Source organism: Corvus moneduloides, chromosome 4 (assembly GCF_009650955.1).
Source record: "Corvus moneduloides isolate bCorMon1 chromosome 4, bCorMon1.pri, whole genome shotgun sequence".
In the NCBI taxonomy this organism is placed as follows: Eukaryota; Metazoa; Chordata; class Aves; order Passeriformes; family Corvidae; genus Corvus; species Corvus moneduloides.
Window position 1 is genome coordinate 36,221,284 of NC_045479.1, and position 15,051 is coordinate 36,236,334.

The 15,051-nt window shown below is 36.4% G+C and overlaps 1 protein-coding gene across 10 annotated transcripts in view; it reads right to left on the reverse strand.

The window, feature by feature from the left end:
• The window catches only part of NAV3 (neuron navigator 3), a 528,805-nt gene that overhangs the window by 90,916 nt on the left and 422,838 nt on the right, over positions 1–15,051 (reverse strand). For all 10 annotated transcript variants that reach the window (XM_032107870.1, XM_032107871.1, XM_032107869.1 and 7 more), the window contains one exon: positions 12,730–12,849. In XM_032107870.1, the coding sequence (XP_031963761.1) occupies positions 12,730–12,849 (120 nt within the window). The remainder of the gene's footprint in view (positions 1–12,729; positions 12,850–15,051) is intronic.

Below are 15,051 nucleotides of genomic sequence, written 5' to 3' on the forward strand. Positions count from 1 at the left end.
AGTGCTGAGGCATGAAGCTCAGGGAACCACACCACCTCTGCTGAGCTCTTAGGCCCCTCTGAGCTGCCAGCAGCATTGCAAGAAGGATGCTTAGGGCTCTCTGCACCTGGCCAACATCCTCTGCAACAAAAGGCTTATCATGCTTCTCCAAGAGAAGTCAATGCATCCATGCTAAAGCCAGACACAAAAGAAATATTTGGGGTTTTTTTCAGTCAACAGCCTATAAAACAATTTGAGAATATCCCAGTTGAGTTGAATGGCAATATTGTGTTGTCTCATTTTGCTGGCATACTAACCAGAGCAGAAGGGCAGCCACAGAGGCACGCACACTGTGCTTGTCACTGTACGAACACGGTCAAGAGCAGCAGTGTCCTCAGTATCCTTTTGATATCTTTTATGCACAATTTCAGCAGTCTCTTTAGAAGACCTTTAGGTGTTAGGAGATATATTATAATTCTGCTTTGAAACATAATTGAAACATAATGAAACATATAAAGTTTATATCTTCTTCATGATGAAGTCCCTTCTCTGCTGTCTCTCTGGAAGCTTCCTGCTCCATGTTCAGCCCAGCCAGCAGGTCACTTTCTGATGGCCCTTTTAACATATACTCCTCTTGAAGAACTGCTCAGGAAAGTACTACATCATTTTGGTGAACTGTAAAGAATATTTAGAGTGTTCTAATAAAATCATTTTGAGGAAGTTTTGAATGGCAAATACAGTACTACATGTAGGGTATGCACTGTAGAGGAAGTGTAGGACTGTTCCATCTTTTTTCATTGGGAATGAGTAGTAAAATGCATACAGCAAAAGTTAGGCTGTTTAAATATATTAGAGACTCACAATATTCTCATGAGACTGTTCCCCATCTTCTAAAATCACAGTTGTTCAACATAATGGGGTTTATTTTCCTATCAGAAATAGAAAAAGACAGGGAAGAAGAGCAACATTCATGTCTAACCAAGTTTCCTTAAAGAAATATGGCTTTCTATGACACGTAGATTAATCCACAAATTTTTATTGAGGAAATTCTCCAAGGTCAGATGAAAAGAGAAAGTAATTTGCTAAATCTACAGCTTAAGCATCCAGCTCTTGATCATGTGCCATTCAGAAAGACCTGACAACATGTTCAGCGTAATTTCTACATTATGGCACGCTTTTGCAAACAGTATTTTGGAAAAACAATCAAAGGTAAAATAGAAGAAAACTAACTGGGGAAGATTCAGTTGTTTGAAGTTCACTCAGGAGCACTTCTGTTTGCCTAAAAGATGAATAGTAAATGTGTAAAGATTTAACACTGTCCTCTGAAAATCTATTTTTATCTATAGCTTTTCAACCTCCATAGTGCAAGCCATCCTGAAATTATTAGATTACTTACAATTCTCATTTTTTTTAAACAAAATATTCTTATTTACCTTGCCTAAATTTTCCTATTTTTCCTTTTTAGAAGGTAATTATTTCTTGATAACCTCAGGTTTTCAAATAAAAATCCTATAAAACCAGGTGTGAGATACTTAAGTTGGATTAGTCTTCTCAGGATTTATCTCAGGCTTTTATCCTAACTCCCTTGCAAAACACAACTGAAATACCAGGAACAAAACCCACAAAACTGCTACTCAGACAAGAGAAGGTGGTTTTTCAGAAACTGGTATCAGAAACAGGAGAATTTCCTAAGAAGTTAACTGGGAATCTTGTTTAGGCTCCTTCCAAATATATGAATTACGTCACATAAAAATGACAACACTGTCCTTCGTTTTCTGCTCGCATACAAATGATGCTTAGCATAGCACTGGCAATTGAACCTCTTTTTTAAGACTTTTGGTCTAAAACATCACAGCTGCCAGAGAGGGGAAAAAAAGAGGACTTCATATCCTGTTGTACCTTCCCTGAGCATGGGATTGATATGGGGCAGCTTTGGTTGTCCATGTACTATAGATTGCTTTATACCATATATAGTATATTTTACAGGGACTCTCTTATTAAGTGAATATCTGGATACATGTCATTATAATTTTTCTAGGGATGATGACTACATGGATGATGGAGGGGGAACAGAACCGGAGGTTGGAAAGCAGAATACACCTTTCAAAGACAACTTTATAAGGAGTATTCATTTTCTGGAAGAATCATCCACAAAAAATGCTGAGCTTCCTTCAGTTAGAGTATATTTTTAAGAAGCTGTAGCTGGTGATCAATCCTTAGTGTTACTTAAGATATATCATCAAGACAGAAACTTCTTCCAAAACCTTCGAGCTACTGAAAAATAAACTACTTTTTATCTTTTTCTTTAATTTTAAGAAGTTGAAGTGTTGATAGCAGTTTGACATCCTAATCATCACCTATAGCAGGGCTACAGCTGTAAACCAAGAAATGGACTATTATCTTGAGAGAAGCTCAAAAAACCTTATTCCTTTAGCAATTCAATACTTAGTGAAATGAACTCTGTATTTGGGATTCACTGCTACTTTTACACAGAAAGAAAAACAGGTGATGTTTTCAGAGTGAGGTGTGCTAAAGAAGTTGCTTGCAGCTTTAAGACAGCATTAAAGACATTATTCAGTTGTCCCCTGTAGCAGAGTCATGGCTAGTGAAAGGAAAGGAGCTCTTGTCAAGGAAATTGTAATGGTTACCTCAATAAGCATTAGTCAAACCCACTACAGGAGGACCAAAATTACATGTAGCATTGCTGACCAGCTACCTTCAGTATTTACTGCCTTTGTGCTGACTTGGACCGAATAGCTGCAGTAAGTCCAAGAATCTGACAAAACACCACCAAGGCAGCAATCCAAAATTAATAAACTATGTATCATAAATTTTCTGTGATGTAGGCTGTTCTTACTGCCCATACTGGAAAGCTGCAGAAATTGATTCAAAGTTTTTGGGGCTCACTTACCACTACTCAACAATTCAGTGGCTTGCTGGAATGGCACACATATACACAAGCCCGGTCATCTTAAAATTTCCAACATTTCCAATCAGATAGATACATTTTAAAAGAAAATATGAAGATAATTTTATTGAAAATAGCTGTTTAGGAAAGCTGTTGAAAATCTAGTTAGGATATTAAGTTTCAAAATTTATCTGGAAGGCTGTAAATTATCTTTGCCAGCATATATTATTTTTAATACACAGAAAATTATTTTTCCTACATGATTTTGCATTAAGTTTATCCACTTGATATTAATCCATTTCACAAGAGTATGGCTGGTATCATTAATTTAAATGATTAGAAATAAAGATCTACAAGAGGGGATTATAAATTTCTTTATGTACTGAACAAAGGGAAAAGACTTGCAAAATAGAGCAAATTCAGTTATTTACTATGCATCTGAAGATTTGAGTCGTAAGTGGAACACTGAGTCAACTCTTTTCATGAAGGGGAATGATTTTAACTCACACAGGAAAAAGAATCATTCTTCAGCCTTAAAAAGCCATGCTGATTTCTCTTTCAATAACTTTGATGTACAGAGAAAGATTCCATTTTAGGAAAACCATTCTAAAAACACTTGAAAGATAGCTCCTTTCACTAAGGAACTATCCCTGGGTGACAGGCTGTCACTTCACTGCAATGCTCTACCAGAATTTATTTTATTTAAAATTAAAACAAAAATATGTCTGCGAGTTTTCTTTAAATTCTTTGAAACAGTTATGTTTCATCTTAATATAACCCAAAAGCTAGATGTCTAGCAATGTTCCTAGTACAGCTGATAGAGATAAGGGCCTCCAGATGGTGGTTCATGAGTCATGAAGATTATACACCTTCGTTGATCTCTGGTTTCTCAGAAAGCTTTACATGTCTTCCAGTTACCCCAGACACAGAGCCCTCATTAAATTTTGTCTACTTTAGTATTTAAATCTGTAAATAAATATCTTAGAGAAAGATCTAGGCTTGATTTAAAAAAAATGAATAAGTTTATTCCTCGTATCTTGCTCCTAAAGTTCACAATGCTATTAAAATTGTGTGTGCATTTCTAGCTTCAATCAAAAAAATTTCAGCTTTTAGGTCCTGGCTGTCAGTATGAGTCTGTTCATTGATAAACTCTCAGAAGATATGCAATACATAACAGTGTTTTCTGACTCTGTAGTTTCTTTTCCAGAAACTGATTGAAATCCTATCCATTTGAAATACCCTAATTTCACTTTTAAATCAGTGTACCTAGTGTCTGATAAAAAATTGCTGGGTATTTAAACATGAAAGAAACTAGCTTATATCAATAAGATTTGTTGCTAGATAAAACACTTTGAGGAATGACAAACACCTGTTCTAACAGTTACTGTACTTCCCAGGGCAATGCAATTATTTCCAACACTACGCAATGTATTTAAACTGCAGTAAAGCAATTTTTGCTTTCATGAATTACATACACCGCAGCTGATAGGGTTAGTAGCCATTTTACATTCTGTTCTACAGTATGAAACATAATAGAACGTAATGCATTCAAAAGGAATAAAAGGGAAAGTTTAATACATCAGAAATTAAAGCTAATGCACACAGGTAAGAGATTAAAAGGTTTTTTATTAAGGTAAATTTAATTAGGTAAATCTGGTTTTAAAATCACATTCAAATAATGTATTTTAGATTATTTTAGATTATTCAGTCAACTAAGCAGGTTTGAATTATAAATATATTGTATCCTTTTGCAAAAAAAAACTTCTGTAGAATTTACTGAGGGTTGCACTCTTTAAATTCACACATCTGATCCTGCTTAAATTGTTATGACAATCTTTTGTTTACAAAGGAAATCTTTGAAGACTTAATATTTTAACAATTAGATACAGATGAGATTAGTGCTGTAACTTCAAAAGAAAACAAACTCCTAGCATATTGCTGCACCAAACATTTCCCTGTGTGGAGCTGAGGTTGTCACAAGGGGCTCAGAAGGGGCAGTAAGCCTCCACAATAGTGCTTGGAGAACAGATTGATGAGGGAGGCTTGTCTTTTCCTCTCTCCATCAAAAGAAGACTCAGCGGTGACATAGTTAAGATTTATAAGTAAAATGTTGATACAAGCGAATGGAGGGATTTTTTTTTTCCAAAAGGAAAGGTTAACACATGTTGCGCTCCACAGCAGGCAGCAGGCAGCCTGCAGCACAGGGTATTCTGTGCACTGGCTGGCAGGTTTTCAGCCACGTTTCCCAGCTTTCCCTTCACACTCTCTCTCTTTGAACATAGTCTTTAGCCAGTCTACAGTGTTCAAAGTCCATTTCTTTTTCAAGGAAAATAAAAGGCTCCCATGTTTTTTAACCTGCACAGCTTTAGATACATGCTTCTTTTATTTAATCATAGATAACGCATGACCAGGTTTCATCTGGATTCCAGCTATCTTTTTTTAACTGCCAATGATAAAGTTACCTTGCAACGCAATTTCAATTCCAAAATGTATTGAACATCACTGTTTTCCTGAAGGCCCAGGACAAAGTAGCACTGTTTTGCTCCAAGAGCAGCACATTGCAAAGGAAAAGGTCAAAACCTTTTAATTTTCCTCTTGTGCACTGTAAGCAGCCCTACAGCCTGAGCAGCAAAGTACACTCACACTTTAGATGTTTAGCTTAAATTTATTCTTCCTTTCACTTACCTATTTTTTTACACCTGTACAAAACAACAGCAAGTAGCTGACTGAACAGTTGATTTAACCCCTTTCTCATAACATCTCATGAGTATAAAAAGTGCATCATGATGGGGCTCTCCATTTTTAATTATTTCTCATTATTCTAGAGGTCTGCTGAAGTTGCCAAATCCATCTTTTATTTAAAGGAAACTTATACCTATTAAATCCAAAGCAAAGGATTTTTATAGTATTAAAAAATAATCACTTTCCATGAAAGGGTTAATTAGAATATTCTTATAATTCATATGTTTAGTTTGACAAGCATGCAACTACCTCAGTCTGGAATGTAGCTATTAGAAAAACAGTTCTTTAAAAAAATTACTTAACTAAGAAAGAAGTATCCCTGAGGCAATTTAGAACAAAAGACAGCTTAGCAATCACCAGCTGCTTTATCTCCAATAATAAATCATCAAAATCAGTATTTTTATATACAGTTTTATGAGGCTTCTGTCTAAAATACTACGTGCTTGTTAATGTTAGAACTGTAATATCAATTGCACCTATTTTATTACAAGTTTCAATATGACTTTTTAAAATAGCCATGCAGGAGAATAAAATTACAGGATTTGTTTCCTCCAGCCATCAAACGAATCAAGACATTTTAAAGAAATTAATTTGTTTCTTGACCTCAGGACTCAAATATGTATCACATGGGAGATTCAAGTTCTTTTATTTTATATTTGAGCCTGGGGTATTTTGGTTAATGATTTAAATCTTGCTACCCATGTTTTGTTCTAACGCACTGAGGCAGTACAGAAGCTTTTGCTGGTAACAATGAAGTACAGTGGTGGACCAAAACGTTGCTGCTGCTGAAACTGTAAGCCAAGCCTTGGAAAGCTTTTATTAAATACTTTGATACTCTCTTCAGAAGTAGACTGCAATCAAAATAAGCCATCTACATTTTGCCTGGAGTATTAGAAATCTGTTAATAAAAGATAAAGTCCTGTCTCACTTCAAATAATTTTGAAGTATTAAACCAAATTTTGAAATAAGCAGAAGTAATGAACACCAACAGACTGCATGTCATTAATACCTAGCTCCACTCCATCCACTTTTAAAAAGTACATTTATGAGAGTATTATATGTGTCATCTGTAAAGAGCCAGCCTTAGGTTCAATGAACCCACAGCAAATTATATACTCAGCTCATTTTGCATCACATGAGAATATAATTGGCTTGTATTCCTGCAAAAGTTTAAAAACTTATTTCTGTTAATTCCTCTTTAACCTAAACTGAAAACTAGTTGTCCCTTTTTCTTCCACTTAGTAAAAATTTTAAAAAGAGAAAGCTTAATTTGTCGTTTGCAGCGTGGTCTTGTTTTAAGGTAAATATCTGCCATTCACATTTGCCTTTTCTGAGTGTAATTTTTTAATGTAAGCTGGGTGCAAAAATGTGTGTCTCCAGACATGATGTTGCAGGATCATGACAGTTTAACATATTAATGACAGCATGCTAACAATGCAGTTTCTTTATGTCACTGATATTAATATAGTATCTGAACCTGAAACCACACAGCTGGTGTATGTTTCCATTTTTGGTTTGTGGTTCTATGGGCAATTACAGTAGATGTTTAATGCAAGTAAGGAAGGGTGAGCTTCACAAAATGAGATCAAAGTCCAGTTTCTTTGCTTATTTTTTGTTGTCCAAATCCTGACTTTTGAAAGCATGACCAGAAACAAATTGTACTAATTCAAATAACACTTTCTAAATTAATATTGTTGCACAAAATCATATTACTGAAAAATTTATTTCTCATTATGCTTTTGAAAATAGGGAATTCATCCTCAAATAATTCTGAATACTTAACAACATAATGAGCCAAAACACCAGGAGTGCTCCTTTTGACACAATTATTCTGCCCTTCATGCATGGATACCTACATGTTTATGCTTTAGGTACTTAAATTTAGCATCCATACATTGCAGAAACAATAAAAGCTGAGATACACATTGAAATAGATACTTCTAACTAGTAACTTTCTTGATAGCCTAGCAGATGCCAAGATGAGGAAAGATTTACACCAGAGACTATGAAAATGCAGGATCATTTGAGAATAATAAAAATGTAAATGGTGGGAAATGTTAACAGCAACAGCTGTGAAAAGAAATTACGGAAGATTAAAAGTATAGAAGAGAACAATAATAGTAAAAACACTTTAAAATTTAAATTGCTTCACAAGAGAGATTCTATCATTATGGCTTCTATAGGTATTTGAATAGTAACTGCAAAACCAGTGAGGTATAGATATTTAGAATTATTTCAATATCCTAAGAACTTACTAATAATGTAAAATCACAATCAAGAAAATGACAGCAAATCACACAGCTATATGAACCATGCTGACTTTCAGGTCTACAATGACTTTTTTAGACTGTGAGCAGAGTAACAGTCGCAGGCATACCGAGTGGTGAAGGCAGATGAAAAGATACTGGAAGCCTCCATATACAGTGCAGTTTTACAGCAAAACTCAGTATTTCCCAAGAAAGTCTTGAACAGCAAGAAGAAGGTATATCTGGTTTCATGTTTTATTACTTATATCTTCATATCTGTGGGGTGGATATTTGTATTTATTGCCATAGACACAGGTCCCCAGTGTTGGAGAGACCTGACATGCTGGCAGACAAAGGAAAGGGTAGAGGGCTGAATGCGTGCACACAGTGAACGGCTCAATATTGTGGCATATACATTTCCTTCACCCATAGCAAATCCTGCTCTGCAACCAGAAGCAGTAAACTGAACAGGTAAGAGTTGCATAGTCCCATCAATACCAAACTAGAGACACATAGCAGAAAGCACAGTATTAGTACAGTGATGAAATACACATTACACAGAATCATCCAGATAGAAAGGCAAAACGTAAAGTATGCCCTGCCATTTAGCAACATCCCAATGGGGTAAATTCCAAATGACACCAGAAATTTCAATGTGCTTCTAGAAACGTAAGGTATGAGAACAGGCATTGTATTCCATTTGGATTTTAAGTTACTGTTCATGATGTCTCAGCCTTTTCTAATATGACCAACCCTATGAAACAGAGCTCCCAGTTCAATGCCTATATGAACTCCGGAAAAATTCCTTTTTCAAAAGCACAATATTCCAACTCAAGGCTCATCTACTCAGACAAACACCAGAAGATGACTTATAGTCATTCATGCAGGAAGTTAGTTAATAAACTACAGGCAAAATCTGGAATTATTTTATTATAATTAATAATGTATTATGGTGATTATGGTTTGGCTGAGAACAAACAGGCCAAGCCTAAGCTAGTCTGAGCTGCCAAATCTTCTGCACATGTGACAGATGGTGGAAGCATTTGAGAGACTCCTTATGCATAGGAACTCTCAGTTACTGGGGCTCAGATTCAATGCAACAGCAAAGTAGCTGAAGTGGGTCATGATAGCAGCACACTAAGCAGCATAAACTTTAAAGCTTTGGATTTCATCCAAAGAAAAGGTAAAAAAGAAAGAATACTGCATTCAAGGGATGTGAGGTGAAAGTGGTTGTACAACATCTGTTGACTGACGAAGGTGAAGAAAACTGTGGTTTGTGACACACTGCATTAAATTCTGCAGGTATAGGGAGTGGAAGGACAATGCTTGAGCTAAGTGGAGCTGTATTTCCTTCTAATAGGACTTACTTTAAACTTCCCTAACAGTTTGCATGAACATCACAGGGTGGTTTGGAAATATTACAACTTACTTTGCAATAAACCTTTTTCTTCTGAATAATTAATTTTGTGTGCTTATACCTAATCTCTTTTGGCTCATCTTACTTTGAAGAAGGTTTTGAACTCCAAGAATGTTCCTCAACTACTCCCTCTAGAAGTCCCAGGAGGCAAATGCTAGAGTGTAGAGGAAGTAGACAGGACAAAAAATGAAATGAAGTGTCATATCATACCACTGAGAACTCCCTTAGCCATATCCCATGTTATATCAGATGCAGAAAATCCATCTTGCTCTCTGACTAATTTCTTATGGTAACTGAAGCAAGGTAAATTGGAAGGAATAACCACTTATTAACAAAAAAAAAGAAAAAAGAAACAACTGTTGACATCTGATGCTGCCAGTGTCTCTTCAGCCTTTACAATTCCTTCCCCAGAACAAGCAAGTTTGCTGTAGTACTTTCTGCACCAATGTGCTTTACAGAGCAGCATGCAAGCGAAGCTTAAGCCTTGATTTATGCTGAATTCATGAATTTAACTTTTTATGAAGTTGTTCAAAGAGCAGTTTAATGTTATTATCGGGATGAGCTCTCTCAGACTACGTTTCCACATGGAGAGCCTTCAAACCTTTGCTTTTTGGCAAGATGTGGAGATGCAGGTGCTATCTGAACCAATTTAGAGTGTGATCAAACCGGGGACCTGCTTGTCTTTTTACGTTATCCATGAAATGAGAATCAGTCTGAAAGTATAAATTTACCAGAAATTGCATTACCCTTAGAGATATCAGCCCTCATCTCTAAAGAATATTGTACTGCCAGCTCATAAAGAGAAAAAGTTTTAAAATATAAGCAGAAGCTACAATTTGTCAGAGAAAACCCAGGTTGAGTTTTCATGAATATGGGACTGCTGTCAGCAAAAAATGCTGCCTCTAGTAATGGACAAAATGCCAAATTTCTCTCCTGCTTGCTAATGTAAATCAGATATTTGCAGCATATAATTTATTTCCTGCCTGAAAAGAGATGCCAGGAGAGTCTTTTACAACAGAAAGGCAAGGGCAGATCATGCCAATTATGAAAAAGTTTTATACTAACAATGCCACAGAGAAAATGTGTATGTCCTTCATGTATCTACAGGGATGAAAGAGAGGAGAATAATCCTCTTTCACAGAAGGTCATCATACCAGTGGCAAGGCATACCTTGAAGCTATGACACAAACCCTACTATTTTTTGTTCAGAGTAGAAAAAAAAAGCTGTAAAAGGCTACGTGAGATTAGATGAAATCTTAGGACCAAAATTTACCCTACCAAAGTCTCAGCAATCTCTACTACTTTTTCTACCTGATGTCACATCGAATGTGGCACACATCATTGAAGATCATCATAAACAATTTTTTTCTAACTAACGCAGGTTTTTTTGCAACCAGTTTTGGTAAGCATGTGTTTTATTATCATCAGAACTCAGAAAAATATTTATATTTTACACTTCCTAAAAAACTTCTGCTTGTTCAAGGAATAACATACACTTATACATAAAAAAACCCCCCACCCTATGTCCACGAAGAACGATTAAGTTTGTAAAAATAAAGTATTGAAAGGTCAGGGAATGCCAGAATTGTCTGAATAGCAATAATTTAGATACCTCACGCCTGTGCATTGTGAACAAACCTTTTAATTAAATATTGACATAGTATGTTCCATAAAACCTCATTTAGAGGGTCTGGAAGAACACAAGAATCCAGCTTTCTTTCTTTGTGTAAGGAAAAGCAGTCATTACTCGAAGTAAGTTCTACTTCACATTTGTAGATGATAGACTCTGCAAAATACGTATGTACGTGCACACTGTACAGAACAAACATATACATTAACACAAATAAGCATCCAGTGTTTGAGTGGCATCTAGAACTTGAGGAATACTAAGAAAAAGTAAAAAATCCCTTATTTTGGACCTTTTTTTTTTTTTTTTTTTCCTTCCTCAGGGGAAATCTGCATGGTTCAAAACCTGGGTGTGAATATTGTGTGGTGGGAAGAGCTCTAATAACTTCACTCCCGGGGGAAAAAAAGAGAGAGACATAAAAACACGTGGGCACTAGTGACATTCTCTAATTACATGACTGCTAGCCTCTAAATTTTCCACCCTCTCTCTCACTTTGAGCGTAAGGTTCCTGTTCTCACATACAGATCTCCACAGAAGTCCCTCCTGCCCACATCTCATTTCTCATTTTCTCCTTCTGTTACTGCCTGAGTTCTGTCCAAAGTATTTTCTTAAACGCCTACTATACGTGTTCTCTGGTCTTTGCATCACGTCAGTGCTTGCATTCCAAAGAACCTAGCTGTGTTCATTTGAATTTCTATCTAAAATAGGGTTTTTCTGCAAGGTCAACAAATGCTCTGATGTCAGCTAAAGCAACCCTCTTTTTTAAGTAGCAAGTTCGCTAGATGAAAATTATGTTCTTTATCCTGATGCATTGCTTGCACTGTTTGAACAATGCAGACTATTCCTGACTTATATTTTAATCAGAAAATGTGATAAGTGAAAATTATATCATACCTAGGTAAATATCCTAGAACTTCTTCAACTAATTTGCTGGGTTTATAAAACCAGAACCACTCCATGAACCTTTCCTCCCTTTGTGATTAAATACTTCTTTTTTTTCCTAAAAGAAACTTAATTTTAAAAAGAGGGCACTCATATCGACTCCGTAAAATTTTAGACTGCCAAATTTCACAGCTGTTCCTTATCTCTGTGATGGTGTGACCAAAACCCCAGAGCTGACAGCTCCAAGTTCTGCAAAAGCTGGGTTATGAATTTTTATTTCTCAGATGTGGATAGAAGCCACGAATATGAATCTACTTTAAGCTTAAGGAAAAGAAACAGACATACTAGTGGGAGCATGTTTTTATGCTCACACCCATATATAACGGCAGGATGGAGTTGCTTCTTTTTTCACACTGCACAGACAATGGGATAGAACCCCAATTCTCACTTCTCACTACTTGCCAGTACTGCCTTCTTCTGATACTTGCAAAGGGCAAAACAGGTGAACAAGACTATGGTTCCACTTCCAGCCAAATCCAAATGCATGTTTTAAACCATGTCACCAGCGACATAAGCTGTCTGCTGCCTAGAGACCATGAGAATTTTCCACTTGCTCATCAATTGATAAGGCAACCTGTAAAAATCACATCCCATTTCAGAAGTTCAAGATTGCAAATAAGGTCTGGGCTTCTAAATATTTTCTCTTACATCTTCAACAAAAAGTTCTTCCTAAGTCTCCTTCCCATGTGAGAAATTTGCTTTTTTTCCCCTGCTCATTGTGGTATTTGCTATTTTGGGTGCTCAGAAACCTTGCAGCCTCAGAATCTTGCTTTCTCTTCCTATTCCTTATGTGATACTTTAGCAAGTATGAAGAATGTGAAATATTTATAAAGCTCAAACAGGTTTTTACTTAGCAAAGCACTGTTACCTGTCAGCATCCACAGTCACGTCATGAACCCCTCTCTGGATGACGTCTCGAGAGGCAGCGAGGTCTGGTATTCGGTTCAGACTTCTTGTATATAGGTTGAGTCCTCCATCTGTCATGTACCTGAAAATAAATTTGTGGTCAAACAGTGGGGAATGCAGCCATCTGGCAACCGTGTTTCACTCTAAAGTTAATGGTCTGTGAAATTCAAATGTTTAAGGTACAGGTTGTCTTACTAGATGGTAGACTGATACTAAATATTCCCATTTTATGTGCCCAGCACAGGGAGATTGGGTATATGCCTGTTTTCTGGGATCATTTGCCTTTTACTATGATGTCTTACAGGCCACCTTCTTTTACTAAAATGTTTTTAGACAGAAGCCCTCAAGTATCTTCAAAAGCACATTTTAAATGCTGTGGTTTTGCCAAAAAATAGCACCAGGTGCAAGAAACATCACTCCAGCTAAAAAAAAAAAAAAAAAATAAAAAAAAAAATTAGCAGCATTTCTTTTTCCAAATGGGAACAGAAATTAGCAACCCAAATTCATAGTCCCTGCCGGAATGCAATTATTGAGATATAAAAGAGAAGATATCCACTGAAAACCTTACAATGATATTTTTCTGTATGTTCCTTTTGCTTGATTCCCACCACTTCACATTACAATGAATGTCTAAGGAATGAACCGGTGAGTACAGTGCTGCTTACTCACTAGAGAGCCACTAAAAGTTTGTGAACTAGAAGCACCAGGAATAATTTCTAGAATGTCTACCTACAGTTTAGTTGTCTCTATGACAAGTCTTGGAACTAATAATAGAGCAGCATCACAAGCCTGTCTTACTCTCAAGACCTGTCCATCATGCTCCCAAAGGATCTTTCATCAAACTGTCTTCCCTCTTAGGCCCTTGTTCTTTGTTTCCCTTTTGTATTTTTTAATAACTTTCATGTACCAACAAAGCATAAATTTATTTTTGAAGGGCCATGCACAGCACCAAACATAGAAGTGTACATATTCAGAAAAAAGTTTTCTATACCTCATGGAACCTACCCAAAATAAAATACAGACTTACTGAAATAGGCATAGTCCTAATGCTAGGTTGATGGCTAAAGTGATTTTCCAGAGTTTACTCACTTTAACAATCATCAAATTGTATAAATTCAATCTTTATCACAATCTCTCCTCCAGCCATGCAATGGTGGCACACAAACCCATCTTTCAATCCAAGCACACAAACATTTAACTTTAGTAACAGCATAGAATTCCAGGCAAAAACCAAGGCACACACACTACTGCTGCTCCAACTTCCTGTTGGCCCTCTCCCTGTGGTTCCTTATGGGATCAGATTTAATTGAAATCAACTGTGAAAGAGACCTGAGGGCCAATGGAGCAGTCTGGGAGCACCTGCCTCTGCCTCCATCTACGTGGTTCAGGGTGGGTGAACAGGTGCAGGCCTTGAGACCAAAGATGCAGCAGTGGAACCCTCTGTGATAGTTCCAGTTTGAGAAGGCATCATGTCTTGGGTGGCAATATGGATGAAGGCAACCTCAAGGCATTAAAACACAAAGGGTTCCTTTGATTATTTTTGACAAAACTCTGAGGCATTCAATGCATGGGTAAGATTTGGCCTGCAGTTCAGCAAAGGATTTCTGAAACCTTGGTATCTGGAGTTTGGAGATGGTAACTTCACATTTGTTTTCAAAGGTAAATTAACAGTCACACTTACATACTATATTCATCTTTTTATTAAAGACAAAATTCAGACTTTTTTGACAGATAATTTCGCTAGCCTTGAATTATCCAGTAGATTCCACAGCTCTAGAATGGCATATTAAATTTAGCTGTGGCTTGAATGCAATCCAGACTGTATGGATTTTTTTCCTCTCTAAGTAAGGTCTGAATGGAGAGACTTAATAAGTGCAACAGGCCTTCCTTGCACTAATTTCTAATTACTGCTGCATTCTTGTCCCCAAGTGTTTAAAGTAATTAAACTGATAGTGGAAGAGGCATAGAGGAGATAAGGCTTTACATGCCTCGGTGAATCCTGAAATTTCAGAACTTATCAACTTGTTTTTAACATTTGCTGCGCCTAAAAACGTTAACTGAGCACAGAGCAACTTACTATCTATTGAGTTATCCTTATTAGAGATGCAAAGAAAAGTCACATAAGATGACTATATTCATCCTTTAATGTGATAAGCTAATTAATACAAATCATCAGGCACTGCAAAGGACTCCCTTTTTAAAAAAAACTGGAATAAAACCATGCATCTGTCAAAAGCAGCATTAATATTTCCTTTATGATAAGAGGTCCTCAGACATTAAAGTA